This window comes from Syngnathus acus, chromosome 13 (genome assembly GCF_901709675.1).
Source record: "Syngnathus acus chromosome 13, fSynAcu1.2, whole genome shotgun sequence".
NCBI classification, from domain to species: domain Eukaryota; kingdom Metazoa; phylum Chordata; class Actinopteri; order Syngnathiformes; family Syngnathidae; genus Syngnathus; species Syngnathus acus.
This window is the reverse complement of record NC_051098.1, coordinates 4,106,811-4,125,424: the sequence shown is the minus strand read 5'-3', so window position 1 is coordinate 4,125,424 and position 18,614 is coordinate 4,106,811. Positions and strand designations below refer to the sequence as shown.

General features: G+C 39.6%; 1 protein-coding gene across 14 annotated transcripts in view; it reads right to left on the bottom strand.

The window, feature by feature from the left end:
* phldb1b (pleckstrin homology-like domain, family B, member 1b) overlaps window positions 1–18,614 on the bottom strand; it is a 98,163-nt gene that overhangs the window by 36,650 nt on the left and 42,899 nt on the right. For all 14 annotated transcript variants that reach the window (XM_037268340.1, XM_037268343.1, XM_037268342.1 and 11 more), the window contains 2 exons: window positions 14,511–14,636; window positions 4,755–6,217 (listed from right to left, as the gene is read on the bottom strand). In XM_037268340.1, coding sequence (XP_037124235.1) covers window positions 4,755–6,217; window positions 14,511–14,636 — 1,589 coding nt within the window. The remainder of the gene's footprint in view (window positions 1–4,754; window positions 6,218–14,510; window positions 14,637–18,614) is intronic.

The following is an 18,614-nucleotide window of genomic DNA, read 5'->3' as shown; positions in this document are numbered from 1 at the left end:
AATTGAGGAATTATGGCACCTAAATTGCCCACATACCAGCAGAAGGCAGGGAGTGTCCACACAATTGCAGTACGTACACTTGTACCTTTTTATAAAAAAAAGTTGTTATAATAATAAGAGTTCTAAAAACATATTTATAGTATTGTACCTTGTTATAAAAAATTCTAAAAACATATTTACAGTATGCAAACTTGCTATAAAAAAGTTGTTATAATAATAAAAGAGTTCTAAAAACCTATTTACAGTATGTATACTTGAGCTACATCTACGTATGTTACACACACACACACACACACACACACACACACACACACACGCACACACACGTATCATATTTACATTTATATTATTTATACATTATTTTCTGTATGTCATTTATACTACGTATTAATATAGTATATACGTTTGGAACTATTTTTTAATGTTCTAATGATAACATATGCACTTATATGGTTTACTATACACTTATTGATACACAAAAATGTATGTATATTAAAAATGAGAGGGTGACACTACTTCGCGGATTTTCACATATCGCAGGTGGTCCTGGCACCAATTGTCCATGATAAATGAGGGATTACAGTACGTACATACCAAGTATAAAGTATTTCTACCAAGTAAAAATATACCAAGTATATTATGTAGGTTTAGGTATCATAGGTTTAATGGCTGGAATTTTTCAATAGTCCCTGGAAATTTACATTTTATGTATTACTTATCAATAGAGTATCTATCTATCTATCTATCTATCTATCTATCTATCTATCTATCTATCTATCTATCTATCTATCTATCTATCTATCTATCTTACTGTATCGGCACTAAATATTGACTAGTGCATATTAACGGTGTTGCAGTGTTTTTAGGTTTGTATTTATTTATTCATTCGTTTATGATTATTTTATTGTCTTTTTTTTAAAACCAAAAAAGCAAAAATGATAGAATGGTTAAAGGGACTCCAGAAGCACCTATGGGATAGTTTAAATCCAATCACACTACAAAAATCATAAGAGCAATGCATCCAATTACCTTCATTAATGCTGCCATGTCTGTAAAAAGACCTGACTTCTGTTTTGGCAGGGCAAGCAAATAAATCATTACCCGCTCCCTGTTCTGGCCTCCTCTCAGTGTAGGTTGTGGCCTGCTACAAATACAATACGAATCCATGACAGACTGATAACCCAGAACTAACTCAACAGGAAAAAATGTTGCTTCTGAGTTTTTGTCTGCAAAGCTCCCAGGGTAAAAGTGACTGAACACTCTGTGTTACTTTGGGAGATGTGAAGAACTGCCTCACCGCACACAAATCTTCAGAGACTTTCTTAATTGGGAAAGCTCTTATTGATTGGGTCTAAAAATAACATTAAGCTTAACTCAACATTGTTATTACGCTTTACAATGTAAAGCAAACATTTGTTATGAAGGGGAAAAAAGAAAATGAATGAGAAAACATCTTCTGATGCTCTATAATAAAACTTTATAAGCTTTTTGTTTTACTTTAGAAGGTCACATGTATTTCAAATGCTCTGAATATAACTTGGCTCTACTATTTTGATATATATTGAACATTTTGGTCAATGAGGATTTTTATTCACTCTTGTTAAATTTTCACGTAGCTGCAACAATGCCACGACGAGCGCTGAGTGTAAGAATGGGCAGATATCCCCCTCTAGTGGAGACATTTTCACACTGCAGCCATTCCAAACACACTAGTGAAGCTAGAACAAATATGATAATGTAAAGAATTTCCGATGAGCCAAACTGGACAATAACTATTAAATAACGCCAACAAAAGTTAAATTCAATATTAATCTGCTTTTACTCCAAAAGGGTAAAATCCACACGTGCCAGATTTGAAAAAAGCTCCTCATCCCCACCAATAACTCTTATCTCCTGTGACAAGTTTCACACAGAGGTTATAGCTATAGTTATCTCCCAGGGGTGCCAGTTTCAGTGGACAACACAAGCTAGTTATATTTGAATGGTTTGGAATGTATTATGTCATGTTCTGTTTGAGAGTGTGGAGGTACACACTATATTTGGTTTACTAATCTTAATGGATGGTTGTTCGTCTCTGTGTGCCCAGCGATTGGCTGGCAACCGGTTCAGGGTGTCCCCCGCCTACCGCCCGATGACTGCTGGGATAGGCTCCAGCACGCCCGCGGGGACAAGCGGTATAGAAAATGGATGGATGGATCTTAATGGATGCCATCCTTTGTGACATCCCACTGGACAAGCAAAGAGATTTGAATTGGAAGCAAAGACATGAGTAGAGTCAGATTACAGGTAGTTTAAATTGGTGGTGCAAGATAATGATAAAGGACAGAATTATTTTAGGACACACCATAATTGTTTTTCTTTTCAATTTAATCTTATTTATTTATTTATTTATTTATTTATTTATTTATTTATGCATTCTTCAATCATTTGTCATTCATTTCTTCATTCATTCATTCGTTCGTTTTTTCATTCATTTCTTTGTTTAAATTGCCCTCAGTGAGTAAATCCTCAGCATGGCCCTAACTCAACATGACAAATATCCAGGAAAATATTGGGTCATCTGTGGTGCCCAGACAGAAGGTGAATTTACATGAGTGTGAGACTTTGTGCCACAGACTCACCAAGAGTCTTTGCCATGATAAGGTGTCATGTGGTGAACACAGGAGCAGACAGGACAGTCTGGACTTAATCTCTGGTAGTCTATTATCAGAGAGGGATTACCAGTAGGCCCAAGGGGAAAACACCAATGCTCTTTATCACAACTCCCAAATGTTCACAAACTAGCTTGCCATTTTCTGTTTTAACTTAATCATACATGAGAGGGTCAAAATATTATTTCTGTGATAGTGCTCTAAATGTATTGTTTTTGTGTTTTATCTTTTGTTAACACTTGACAGTTTAGAATTGTTATTAGCATGATGAATACTTAACTTCAGCAAATTTCTCTCCTTCCATATTCATATACTAATTATTCTCAACAAGAGTGCCATGGTGCAAAAGCATGCCACAAGAGCTCAGCAGGGGTGCTGCAAGAACTTCTCCAAATGTACAACTTTCTGCAGAAAAAAAGGTTATGAATTACAAATAACATTGTACAAATGAACAATGGTCCTCCACTAACCTGTTGTTGGCAATTCATACTTATTGTTGGCTCTGTTTTTTATAATATAGTAAGAACTTCCTAAACATTTCAAAACCTGAACGTAATTCAAGATACAGTAAGCCAGTGCCTCCTTTTAAGGAGAACCCCCTGCAATCCTCCTTCCTCGAAGCTGTGTACTCCCACTGACTTCACAATAACAAGAGCTCGTTTTTTCTTTAACAAACCTCGCTAAAACACTCATCTAAATTGTTTTTTGTAATCATTTGTGTAGGGAGTCGCAGGTCTGTGTGAAATGACTTAAATGCATACGCTCTGAGGCGAGAAAATATCTCGTGACAGTGTATCAACTGTGACTAATTGCAGGCCCTGCAGCTTCACGCCCTGCTTTCTCAAAGAGCTGCGAGTGTCATCATGAGCAAAATATAATAACAAACCATGCTGCTGAGAAACCTTGACTCTTTATCTCAAGCAGCTGTTGCCAGTCCCGTTATTCATCTATACGTGACATGTACAGTTTTGGATCTTGACCTTCTAAGTACTTAACTTTTTGCTTTTGCACATATCTGTCTCAATATTTTTGTATGAAGGTAGAACTGACTAATCACTCTTCATTGTGTCCACAGCTGAAATGCATTTCTTGTCAAGATAAAATTCCTGAGAGCAGAGAAAATAAAGATGACACTTTTTCAGTACTATTGTGGATTGCAATTCCAAGCTCTTGTGTAGCGATTCGGTTTGTTTTGATCAAGTTCAAGTCGATATTCACAACATAAATGCAATGCACAGCATCACTAATTGTTAGTTATCATCTATAATCATCTTATTAAATGGTGACTGGTGCTGCACTTTACAGTCTGTTGTGCAATGACAACAAAAAGTACTCAATTTTAAAATCAAAGGGTAACCTAATGGCATTTTCCCGGCAAGCCTATGTGTCAGTGCATAAAACAAGATCTCTGAAGGGGATAGCTTGACATTTCTGATTTTGAGCGAAAGGCAGACCACACCCTGGTGTAGACGCTAGTCAATCACAGGATCCTTATAAATACAAAGCCTGAACTGAACTGAAACCACACTGCCTGCACCAAGGTCAGGCTAGTGAAAAACTTGCACAATCTACGCAATCTACACAATCACGTTCATGCAAATAAAACCATTTATTGTTGCCGTTGTGTTTTTAATCAGAACCAGACAGGTTCATGACGTCTACCATCCAGCCCCACCCCCCCTTGCAAAGCTTAGGAACCAGCAAACAATGTGGTTACTATGGGAACATCCTGGCACCCTGAAGCCTGAGGCTGCATGTCAGCAACACCTTGGATAGCTAACTGCCAAGTGACAGACATTCATAAATTTCTGACTCATCCTCTATAAACACAATACGTTACCTGCAAACAATACACTTTCCTGTGCGCGGAGATTAGACAGGGCATCCGAATATAGTCCTATTTTACAATTCAATACCAGTTTATCAATGGTGCTTTACAAAATGGACCTGAGATTCAACCCTAGATTAGACTGAAAACAAACACCAAATCTAATTCGTCAACCATGGCGTAATGTAGAAGTCCCAAGAGTTGGTGATACATTTATGCTCTTGGTAAATGTGTTCGTATGACAGAACTTTCCTCAAAAGATGTTTTGCACTCACCAGTCTCTCCATTTCCTGCTCTCGAAGTCGTTCCTCCCTCTGTCGTCGATGGTATTCCACCAGCTCGTCTTCATTGTCGCTGATTTCTGAGATGCTGTTCTTTCTCTCCCTCATCCCCGGTCGCCCTGTTGATACTTTCCTGTTGATTCTGGGACTGGACATGGGTGATGAGCCAGGAAGGGAACCAAGACTATATGCTGATGAAAGAGAATTGCCAAAGTTGGCCTTTCGAATTCCCGTGCCACTTTCCATCATCAGAGAAGTGGGTGAAGGACTACGGGCTCGCATTCCCCAGCTGCCAGTCAAATCAACAGCTGTAGTTCCAGTCTTACGTTGAAGCCTGGGACTCTCTGAGATGAGTGTGCCCAGACCTGAGGTGCTATCAGGTGTCTTCAGGGTTGTACATTGTACCGTTCCTGGAAGGGCCCCTGGGAGTACTGGGACGCCTCTACGAGCAATGGAGGGACTTAGAGGTGGAAGTTCTCTCATATTACCTCCTCCGCCATTCAGTTCTATGTTTCGCCGAATCATGCGAGGGCTTTCTGGCAGCTGCTGGCACGGTGAGCCTTGAATGATATGGACAACGGGATCGAGAGGTGGCTGAAAGGCCTTTGTAGGTTGGCAGAGTTGCCTGGATGGGCTTGAGGTGATGGAGCGATCGGCAAAGGTTGTCTGCTCTCTGAAAGGGCTAGCAGGTCTGTCATGAAGCACAGTGGTTGTCTTGGTCCTCATAGGAGCGGACATGGAAGCGGATGTTGGGAACTTGGGAGTGAAAGCGGGGCTACTTGGCACAATATTTCTGCTACTGGGGGATTCATTCAAAGATAAAAATGGGGTCTCTCTGGGACTGTCCAACCCATCTTGGCATAATCCTCTGCGACTAGGCTTCGGGCTTGGGGGTGCCTCCCCTAAGATCTTTCTTTGCAGTCTGGGGCTTTCTTGAACCTTCTGACCTACGCCGCCACCATTAAAGTTAGGTAGGTTGGTCCGTGGCTGGGGTACAAGTTGCGAATGGCTGGTGAAGTTGTAGCTGGAGGAGCGTGCAGGCACTGGCGGCAGAGAAGAAATGTGGTCCTGGGGTGCTCCACCAGATGGACTCGTAAAGCTACCACTGCTGGCTGCTGAAGGAGAAGAGAGAGGAGAGAAGGGTGGCGATGTATTGTCATAGCTGGATCCCATGGACATGGCCCCAGGACTTGTAGGAGGGGACAGCAAATACCTGCCCCCACCATTGACCATGGGTAACAGGGGTGAATGAGTCAACGGTTGGCCCCCAGGAGGCATTTTGTCTTCAGAGGAACAAGATTCAAGATCATCCATGACTAAGGAGTCCATGATGTCCTGGAGGTCTTTTTCAATAGAGCTTACAATTGCACTGTGCTCCGACTGGATTCTCTCACCAATTTCTTGGGAAGACTGTGCTGGACTGCCTTGATGATTCCCATTGACCAAGCTTTCCGAGTCTAAAATAGGTCAAATGGAAAAAGATGTCATTAAGATTCACCATCTAAATAAGACAATGTCTTTTAAAATCTCCATCATTTGTTTTTATTTTCACACACTTTACACCAAATGACACTCATGATTGCACGCTCCCTCCCCATGCCACAATCGGGGTAAAAAGAATGAAAATCAAAAACCAGATTTAAAACGCAAAAAAAGATTTGAAAATTAAACAAGATTTGAAACTGAGAAACAAAAGATGTGAATCTGAAAATATTAAACAGGCAACTGAAAAAATAAGACCTCAAATGTCAAAAATAAAAATGTAAGTGATAAGTGAAAATAAATAATGCATTCAAAATAATTAGCAGTATAAATTGGCAATGATAGTGCAAGTTTATGTAATAAACATGTTCAAGCTCATGCCTAAATGCAACGTCGAGAGAAGATAACTGATTAGCAACTGAGAGAAAGAAGGACAGACACTGACAGCAATGTACTTTGGATAGTGATCAGGAAAAAAAATGTGCATGCATAACGTAATTACGGTGTGGTCCAAACACGACATAGAACACAGACAGGGTAAGATAATCTTGACAGTTTCACTTTCCTGTCTACAGGGCAGATGATGATACCATCAACACAGAGGCGTGTAGGAGACTCATATGTTTGGTCTTGTGGAAATGGTCAGCGCAAACACAGAAATGTTTTTTTAATTGACTTATCCCATTTGCCCTTGAGCCAGGCTAGGCAGACGCTAATGGTGCCGTAGACTCTAGGGGGCGTCAAAAGAAAATTTGAAATCGTTAAATGCTTAGTAAAAAAAATCATATTAACGGGAAATAGGGACACGTAAATACATTAATTAATGTTAAACTAAAAGGTGAAAACAACAGTGACAGCATCATTTGTGCAAAAAAGTGAAAGGTGTAAATCTAAAGCTTTCTTTGAAATTTACAGTATGTTTCTGTTACTACTTAGACGTATTTGCAATAACACAATTTGCTCCTGTTATTTTTAAAGATCTTTCTGAAAGTCCTAAACCTAAACAAACACTTAATGCACCGCATTGCCAGTGACTATGTAAGGAATGAAACATCCAGATGAACTCCCAAACTTTGATTGTTAGAATAATAAGTGACAAAACAAAAACATTGCCTGATCTTTGTGTAAAATCCAGATAAAATCTTCAGTGGGTGAATGAATCTCTTTCAAATCAGGAAGTTGTGCATATAAAAAATAAATTGATAACTAACCCTGACCAACTAACATGCATTAACATTTAAAGCAATGCCAATAAATATTACCAAAAATGATAATACACTGAAAAAATGTTGATTTACATTTAATGAAATAAATTAACATTTGGGCACACACATTAAAATCATGTTTCACCAACATAAATATTGCACAAAATAAAATCATATTCATAAAGGTGAAACATGAATTGAATGCGCGCAACCAACATCTTTTTTTTTTTTTTTTAATGTTCGTCTAAAACTTGTTATTCGGCAGAGGCGTAGCCAAGCCGGGGCGAGCCGGGGCGGCGCCCCGGTTAGGACTCCCTGCGCCCCGGTTGAAAGAAATCGAGCTTTTTCGATTCTTCATTTTCATGCCGTTTTTTTCTTTCGGTCTTGCGCGAATGTGCTTGCGCTATTCTATGTGCGCGATGTTATCCATTCACCGTTTGCCTCCCGGACCCGGATGTTGTTTTAGCGATCAGCGAACGGCGTGGGTGATGTTCGATTTTTTTTCCTGTGGGCGTGCGCCCCTACTGGAAAAATTCCTGGCTACGCCTCTGTTATTCGGTGTACCAAATACTCTCTCTTCTGGCTGATTGGTGTACTGCTTGCTCTCAGGCACATTTAATTGGGTTGACTTTTGATACCAATATTTGTGAATGTTCAAATTTGACACATCTTACAACGTAATTGTGAGAGATATCTGTTTCATTCTTTTATTCATTCTTCCAACCACTCATTAGCGTCTTAAAGTGGAAAAAAAACATCTCATATTTTAAAAAACAGGAGCATTGAATCATGACAACATAGCGAATGGAGTAGCAAACATTCGTTGCACTGTCGTTTTGCACAGTACTGTCAAGATAGAGGAAATTATATTATCGGGACGGCAAATATTCAGTCAATTAGCGATTGTTTTTGGTTATCTAAATAGCCTGAATGACGGCGGTGCATGCTTTTGAATCCATCCAATCGTAAGGAAAACTAACCTGTACTTTCAACCGGCCAAGAGAAACAATTTCAGCTACTTTCGATTTTCAGCTGAGTTTACCATTACAACAGAACGCTGTTTCGAAAGTGACGTGAGCGTGCTCCTGTCAGGGGGTGCATTCTACGGCAGGGCTGCATTTTACGGAACAACACCGGCCCTGACTGTGTGTGCGTACGATTTTAAGTTCCAAGCTTTGGCTTTTGCCTCAGCAACATACACAAGCAGTTTCTAGTTTCTAAAGATAATGTCAAGTTTCTAATGTCAAATTCCTGGTCGCATCAGATATCACGAGGGTAGGGTAAAATTGCATAGCAAATATATATGCACTATGTATAATCAGTATTGGAAAATGAAATATTGTTGAAAAATATTGTAGCCCCACAAATAATGCATTAGCTTGTTCTGACACCGCGGGGGTGGGAGTAGCATTCTGTATGCTACTCTTGTCATTGCTCAGCTTTACACTGACGCTCAATGACAGTTGTCGCAATTGAACCGAAGAAGGATTTTTATTTATTTTTAACAGCATTTAGAGATTATATTATATCTGCAAGACGCATTTATACACTGACCCCTGCATGGTGTCACATCGCCGTAGCACTCAGCAAGGGGTGTGGAGGCAGAAAAAGAGAGGATCGAGAGGGGGACAAAATAAAAGCAACCCTTCGCTCGAGGAAAGCCCGTGAGTGACGTCATGGGAGCTGAAGGGTAGCGTTCCTAACTTCATTAGGAAATGTGGTAATTACGCACCGTGGGTCAATTGCTGATATGCCCGCGATCTACAGTATACTATAATTGCTAGATTTACTAAATGTTATGTGATGATCGCAAAATCTCGTCATCGGTTTTCCAATGGGGAGGCAAAAAGCAAATACAGAACCGTATGAAGTGATGTCTTTTTTTCCTGGAGAAGGCTACTCACGTGACTGAATAAAACCCGGTCTGCCTTTGGCACCTTCCAGTTTACTGGGGGGTACATTCTCCGGGCGCCTGTGGCAGAGCAGCTCTGACGGAGCCCGGAGGTTCCAGGCTACGCGCAGTGCGCGCACACCACGAAAGGCTGCACTTTACCGGTATTTTTATCTTTTCCTTTTTTTAAGAGGGTCGAGGGATCTACGAGGCACCGGTGGTGGTTGTGGCGCCACTGTTTGTCAAGTTACCAAAGTGAAGTCATTTTCCGTTCCACACGTTCGCACATAATGGTGACCGAATCTGGTGCAAAATATAAATCGGCATAATCCACCATCTCAACAAAGACTAACGCAAATATTGTCAAACGTCTATGGTCTACGACACGTTCAGAATTTCTCAGAAAAATAATATCAATGACTCCTTGCTTATCTTTTATGTTGAAGGCCTACCTGCCTTGTTTCCGGATACGAAGACGCAGACTTGACTTACAGTCTGTTTTGTTGTTGCCTATGTAACAGTATAGTGTTTGACAGTTATTGACCCTATCTTCGTCATTCGTCCGTTTCTGGATTTAAAACCTGGATATTCTTTCATTCAACCGCAATCATATTTCCATTCGTCCTTAAGTAAAAAAAAAAAAACACAATGTGTCTTTTTTCCCTTTTACAAGTATATAAAAGAGGCGGAGAGGTATAAGAAAACAATTATTATAAAAATTGTATGAATTGAATACGTTTTTCATCAACTTTGCTGAAATTTACAAATAAAAAGCTGACTTGACTTGAGTATTCATTTTCAAATAATCCATACAAGGGCTCCAAGGTTTAAAAATGTTTTTTTTTAGCAGACTTTGTCCTGGTAAAAAAATAAAATAAAATAAAACGTAGTTCATCATTACATAGTATTTAAGTCATAATTACAATAAATATTTGTAAAAATTGCACTTCTATAGCTGTGTTTTTCATTTAGCCCCAACAATAAATATGGCAGTAACTCAACATGCTTTCATGTGTTCCATAATCAACAACACATATTCTTAATTGTTCATTGTGTGCTTTTTATAACTTGAAAACCTATCAGCGTGTCACAACTGTCATAAGCCAAGAACCTCCTGTGCAGTACAGCACTAGTTTTGTACAAGAAACTATTAGACATGTTCTTGGGGTGTGAATTACAGAAAAAGTGATTGAGTACAGTATACAGTAATGTCGATACACTTTTACATTTCTATGTAAGTTACACCAAACAAACAACATCCATCCATCCATCCATCCATCCATCCATCCATCCATCCATCCATCCATCCATCCATCCATCCATCCATCCATCCATTATCTGTACCGCTTGTCCTCCCACGGGGGGTAGCGGGTGTGCTGGAGCCTATTCCAGCAGTCATCGGGCAGTAGGCAGGGAACACCCTGAATCAGTTGCCAGTCAATCGCAGCGCACACGGGGACGAACAACCATTCGCACACGCACCCACACCTATGGGCAATTTAATAATAATAAGAATAATACATTTGATTTGGAAGGCGCCTTTCAAGGCACTCAAGGTCGCCAAACACATAAAATAGCAGGCACAATTAAAAGAAAAGAAAAGAGAGTCTAAAAGCAAAGAACATCTGCAGCAGAGTAATAAAATTAGACAAATGCCAATTTGGAGTGCTCAATTGGCCCACCAAGCATGTTTTTGGGATGAGGGAGGAAACAGGAGTTCCCCGGGAAAACCCACGTAGGCACGGGGAGAACATGCAAACTCCACACAGGATGGGCCGGAGGTTGAATCAAATCCGGCCGTGCTAACCAGTGCGCCACCATGCCACCCCGCACAAACAACATTAAGGGCAAGAATTACACTGGGTGCTATGACGTGCTTGAATTGTCAAGTTTCAGATTACAGTCCATGTTGACTCAATATGGTGGAATATTAAAATAAATGGGGATACAAGGATGGAAACTGGGGGGGGGGTTCTGGTTTGGAACTACAAATGGGGATTGCAAAACAGTTATTTCAGTTTTATTGATTGGTAGTTAGTCTTTATTTCCTTCTGAAAAATCCATCAGCAAAGAATGCAATGTCATGGCACGCTGAAAGTGAAACCATAACTGTCTCAAAGAACTTTCCTTTGCAGGCAGTAAGAGTTGCAGCAGATGTATCATCCGCTATGCATTTTCTATACCGCTTGTCCTCATTAGGGTCACAGTTTATCCCTGCTGACTTTGGGCAAGATCCAGGGTATAACCTGGACTGGTAAGGATATTGAATTAACGTAGAAGGCATGTAAATTATGATGTGGCAGAAAACATAAGTGTATGTACCCAGAGAAAACACACACAAGCATGGAGAAAACATGCCAAGTGAGATTTGAACAGGCAGATGCGCTATCATTATGTTGCCCAGCCATATCACAACAAAAATGTTTTAAAAATCAGTTTATAAAGAGAGCAATTCATTAAAAAGCAAGAAAATGAAAAATGTAAAAATGAGATAAGGGGACAGGCTAGATGGCAGCCAGCAGAATAGAAGTGCTGGATTATAAATAGTTTTTGTAAAAAGATATGGCGACAGCAGCCTAGATTATAAACACATAGCCACAAAGCCACCCACTGACCTGACACTGAAGAACAGGAAATCGTCCCTTAAGAATTTAAAATCTGATGCAGCTCATTGGCTGAAAAAAGGTGACGTGGCAGAGCTTTGGTAGTCAAAACAAGTTAAAAGTTGTTAGAGTTCCAGAGCTAGGGTCTATTAGTGGGGCAAACTAATAGCCCCATATATTGTTATGGCATTCAAACTAAGCATTTACCGTACTTCCCAATTGGATTCCATTCTCTCACTGAAGAGTAAAACTGCCCTTACAAGCACACATGGTGCAATTGGAACACTATTTTCATTTTTATTAACTTTGTAACAAAGTAGGACATTTTTCAGAGGCCTGAAGTGATCTTGAATGTGTCCACTGCATTGTGATTGTTGTTTTTTAACACAAGAGAAGACCACAGCTATTTTTTCGTTTTCTCAGTTTGTGAAAAACATGGTCCAAAAATATGGAAAAACGTCTGCTTACACAGCAGTTTTATTTTGAAAGATCAACTTTCCAGTGAGAAGATACTTTCCTTAGGGCTACAGGAGATTCTTGTCAGGTCTAACAAAGAAAGCTTGGTCACAATCCTGAAGGCACACTGCCTGCTTCTTTATTGCGTTTCACAAAATAGTTTGCTCCACCATTTTATCTGGGAAATTAATTTAACAGGAGCTGTTTGGAAAAGGTCAGACACTTTCAAGTCACGTTGTTGAAGATAGTAGTCCACAGCTTGAAAAAATTCTTAGGTTGAGGATATGGATGGTGAAAGTCGAAAATATGTACCCCTGACTCCAGTTTTGAATTCCATAACATACAAGTAAACACTCAGCATGAGTAGGTTAACATGGTTCATAAATGCCGAGCAAAGCATGTTACATTAAGTTACATAAGTTACACTATATTGTGTCTTTTATTTTGTAGTTCATATACAATAACACACAAAAGATGCTGAACTCTAAGATATCATAAATACCTGAAGAGTATTGACCCAATGTGGAAAAACTAAATTATTTCTTCAGAATATCATGCCAAACGCAGCAACCTATAGGAACTTTCTAAGAGACTGGTGCCCTTGTGATTCCGTAATTTACTTTACTTATAAAGGTGCAATTAAGATGAATCACAACATCAAAACTCACACCAGTGCAGTCACACAACCAACCTATATATTCCTTTATAAGTCTACCAACTGATATTAATCAAGTTAAAATTGTTTTCTGGGCTTGCCCGACTATTACATTTGTGGCGTACACATTCATAAACAGATAGGGAAATTTCGGTAATTGATTTATAAACAGACAGAAGATATCCAAGGATTATCCTGGGAGTGGTACTCTGTGCCTTCATCTCAATGCAAGCTAGGAATGTATAATTAAAGAAAATAGTGCTTCTCTAAACAACGGAAGGCTTTCATTACTGGATCAGGAAGTCCACACCAAGCCGTCTGCATGTACGCTATACTTACTCCATACTAGTGGCAGCCACTGTCAAATGAGGGGAAATAACAAGACACCGAGACAAGGCCCTGATAGCTGAGATAGCTAAGAAAAGCTCTGCTTCAAGTGACGTGGTTTCCAGCTGGAGCACTTTGAATGCAAACACACAAGTAGCTGAAAAGTTTGCCTGGAGACACAGAGGAATGGGACGCACATAAAACTGGCATGGTGTATGGCGCAGCTGAGCACTTTTCTAGCGTCATTTTGACGGCTACTGAATTTTAAGGGACAACTTTAACAAGCTGTAACAAAACTATAGACTGCCACAGTTGAAAACATTTTCACGTTTTGCCACAATAATGAAAAAGGACTGCGTTTAAATTTTACAGGCGCTCACCGCAGACACTCTTTAAGTGCAGTTACAAAGACTCAATATAAAAACGGAACCCTCAAATGAGAAAAAAAAATTGTTGTTAGCTTCAGTAGCAGATCTCCTTGTGCTGCTGTATAACCAACAACCATGTTTCCCATTCAAAAGGAAACAGGGTGGAGGTTTACTGCTAGACAAACAGCGACCTGTAAACTTTTTAACGACCAGCCAACTTCACTGTTGCAACAAACTAGCCGATTCAAGGAAAGGCCATTTATTTTACGTGCGTGCAAATACAGTATTCATCAATAAAAAACAAAGCTAGCTTGAGCAAACCTTCAGTTGTGAAAGACTCTTTGAGCTTTTAGTATTATTATTGATGATGGAACAAATGTGCAAACTGGTTGGAAAGGTCTCTCGGGATAGTGCAGACCTCCACCAAGGCCACATTATAACGTCAGATAGTCAATATTGTCCATTCATCCGATTTCTATACAGCTTGTCATCCTTCTACAAACCTTGACAGGGTAAATAATGACACCACAGCAAGGCCTGAACTAAGATACGTACCCAAAACCTCTGTAGGCAGATTTGCGAATCACTTTTTTGTTCTGCTATTTAATATCATGTAGGAACACTGCCCATATCTTTAGCAAAGTATAATGAGTTCTTCCTTGGTCAATGCTACTGTATGCCCCAACATATAATGCCATTTGATTATCAAAAATGTCAATTCTGTCATGGTCATAGGGAGCACTTTTTGAGTGGCATATCATACCTGCACATCGTCTGTAGTCCGCTGTGGACACGGTGCCTCCCGGGGACATCATGCTCTTCATCCTCAAGGCTTCTTCAGGGTGGTTGAAGCGAAAAAAGGCTGACTGGCCAAAACACAGCATACAGCCTGTAAAACAGCACATATGTCGTTAGACTTAATTTCATGAAATTATTAGGGACTTAAATAAACCAAAGAAGCATTCAGTATATGGTACACATCTATATTATACAGAAAGAACATATATAAAGACATAAGCAAAGTTTCACATAGGACTCTAAAAAAGTAAGGACTAAAGACACTTGGGTTTGATTTAAAAGTTAAAGTCCCAATGATCGTCACACACACACCTGGGTGTGGTGAAATTTGTCCTCTGCATTTAACCCATCCCCGTGTGATTTTAATCCATCCCCTGGGGGAGAGGGGAGCAGTGAGCAGCAGCGGTGCCGCGCTCGGGAATCAGTTGGTGATCTAACCCCCCAATTCCAACCCTTAATGCTGAGTGCCAAGCAGGGAGGCAATGGGTCCCATTTTTATAGTCTTTGGTATGACCCGGCCGGGGTTTGAACCCACAACCTTCCAGTCTCAGGGAGGACACTCTACCACTAGGCCACTACTGAGCTGGTATTTGGGAATATTTATCATCTAAATTAAGGACAGAAGGCATGGAACGCCATAGATACTGTAACTACTGTACCATATCTGAAAAAGCTGAAACTGCATAAAGTGTATACATAAAAATTTTAAAACATTAAAAAAACAGAAACATCCTCTGGCTACTCCCTTGCAAAATTCCACTGGTTTGCAAAGCCGGGTTATCTGATGTCCCTTACCACGACAAACATCTCCTCCAGTAGTTACACCCAATTAAAAAGATAAGATGCAATTTCAGAAGTACTTTGGCAGCAAAGTTAGTTAAATTGGGGTTAGGAGGTAATGGCAATCTCTATAACTGCCCTAGTATCACTATTATGACTGTCAGTTGCGTTTTGTTTTTTCTGTATTTGTGTTTTTCCACAAAATACAAGTACATTGCGGGACTAGGGATGTGGATGCTGTTTTAACACTTAACATTGTAATCTATCGGTCTCATAAAATGTAACAATTTTTCAACTTGGCTCAGATGGCAGAGTGGTTATCCTTGTAGTGGACGGTCACATGTTAAATTCCCAGACGACTGTGTAGAAAGGAAGTTAACTTTTTTACCTCAGCAATGTCATTTCATCAACATACATAATCATGTTTGTATATCAATTTAGTGCTAAAGTGGAAGTGTACAATACAAATGAAGTGATGAAAATTGTTTCATTATTGTGCTTCTGTGCCCTGCTACTGCCAGTTCAGGGTGTAGACTGCCTTTCACCAGATGTCAGCTGGGATAAGCTCCACAACCCTGACCAGGATAAGCATTGTTGATGGATGGATGGATGGATGGATGGATGGATGGATGGATGGATGGATGGATGGATGGATGGATGGATGGATGGATGGATGGATGGATGGATGGATGGATGGATGGATGGATGGATGGATGGATGGATGGATGGATGGATGGATGGATGGATGGATATTGTGCTTCTATGACAATGTTACAGTGGTAGCAACAAAGGTTGCGGTGTCATGAATATTGGGATAAGTAGAAATTTCACTTTGGTTCAATGTTGCATTTGTTTTGAAAACAGCAGGGTTGTTGACTGACCCTTGATTATATATTTTTTACAGTGACTATCAATTAAAATTGGCTGCAAATTGCAAATAAGAATATACTCCTGAAAGTAAGTGACATCTGGAAGAAAACTTCACATTTTGGCAATATAAACAAAACAATTTGGTAGTTAGATAATTTTAGATATTTCTTCTGGAAAGAAAGGAAGAAGCTTCGCATTTATTATTCTTTAACTCGTCCAAATCATTGCACACATGCATGCCATGTCCTCTGTATACACATTGACCAAAAGCAACTATTTCTACAGTACAGTAGTGCTGATAACAGTGTTTATATGTCACCCTTATCGGGTCTGCCTAAAACTACATCAGCCAACTCATGCCGATTCATCCCCATGGCTACACAATCTATGTCCAAACACATGACGCACATGACTAATTCAGTCCAATCCCAATCCACAATCTCCACAAGAGATAAGCATGGTTATTGCTTTCTCAATATGACCCGGCAAAGATTACGAGGTGATAGGACTTCCTGTTGGAGCAGAGGTGGGATCCATGCAAGCAGATGGGGGAGTTCTCCATCACACATGTACATACATACATGTATGATGGCCTCATATTACATATACACCACTGCTCACTGGTTTAAAATAAAATTCCCATTTTTTTCAATGACGATAACATTGAACTAACTAATCTGGAATACACTCTACATTGTTTATGTGGTAAATGACTAGTCTAGATGCAAAAGTCTGTTTTTTAATGCAATGCCTACATATCTGTAAAAAAGCCCATTTGCAGCAACCATCCCTCCAGTGTTCTAATGGTTCATTGTGTTTGCTAATTGTGTTAGAAGGCTAATAGATGATTAGAAAACCCTTGAAAACCCTTGTGCAATTATGTTTGGTTTCATGGAGTATACTAAATTGACCCCAAACTTTTGAACGGTAGTGTACACAATATATTAATGGATAACTATTTTTAAAGTCAGAAGCCAGAAATGTGTTTATTAAATTGTTTTTCAGTTTATTTTAAATGGGGTGGTAATAAAACACTCTTGCAATATCTATTATCTTTGTGTTGTCAAAAATGAGGACAATTTGCAAAAACATTTAAGTCGACATGGCGCAGGCCCGGTCTGGCCCCCTGGTGTTGAGTTTGACACCTGTGAATTCTCATCAAAAACTGGCATTATTTTGAGTGGAAAAATCTTAGCCACAACTTTCAGTATGCCACCGTGCAATTTCTCAGTACAATTCCAATATTAAACTGATACATTTGTGTTTTTTATAGACTTCTACTCACCACACACTTGACTGGACTCTGTTTATAAAAAGCAAATGTTCAACAGAATCCTCCCCAAGAGCGTATTGACTAAATCATAAACAAAAGTACCCAAGCTCTCATTTAGGGCAGGGTAGTTTTCCAGCCAATCAGTCTACAGTTCCTAAGACTAACAAGAAGTTCAATTATTGCAGTCTCAGTGTCGTAGTTAACACTCGTCAATAGGAAGCAGACAAAGGTCTGTCAACTTATTGTGATGGATTCTCCCTAAGTGATAGCGGCATCACATAACTGATCTGACTATAATGAGTTGATTTACAGTCTAGTGAGTTGCAAGCCATGTAGTACACTCAAGAGGGACATAAATCACAAAGCGTTATTCATTATAGAGCACTCAAACAAATGTTGACCATGAAACCGCGGTGGTTCATTTTGAAGATACTGACCATTTAATGGTGCTGCTCCATGTAAATGTGAACAGGAAACAGATGCTGGATGAATTAAAAAGTATTTTCACAATTGCAACATAATCATTTGGGAGCATAAAAATACCGTATTTTCCGGACTATAAGTCGCTCCGGAGTACAAGTCGCACCAACCATAAAATGCATAATAAAGGAGAAAAAAACTATGAAATTATGAAAAAAAACTGCAACTTATAGTCCGGAAAATAAGGTACTCCTAAAAGAAGGATATGAGCCAGGAATTTGTCTTAAGGTCATCGCTGCCATTACAATAATGAAACCAGTGTCTGTTGAGCTGCCTGATGCCATAATCCACACAAAAGGTGGGTGGTTCACTGACTTACCTCTGGTTCACTCCTTATCTCCAGCACAGACAAAAGTCAGACATGCCGTTGCCACACCAAACAGACAGAGGCAGGGCAGTTCGTGAACCCTAACCCTCACCTCACCTTAAAATACACACCAACAATTTATTTTATGACAGTAAGGAATTTATGTGAAAGACGCCCAAGGGGACTAAACCTTACCACCCAGAGACAAAACATTGTTGCAAAGTATTTCTTAAGATCTGAAAATAAATTCAAGGCAGGTTAAACACAATCTGGTCTGAGATGCTGGTTGGCCTTGAATGTATTCCACTCCAAAGCAAATTTTCCATTTGAAATAAAAAACTGAAGTATCCATCAAAGGG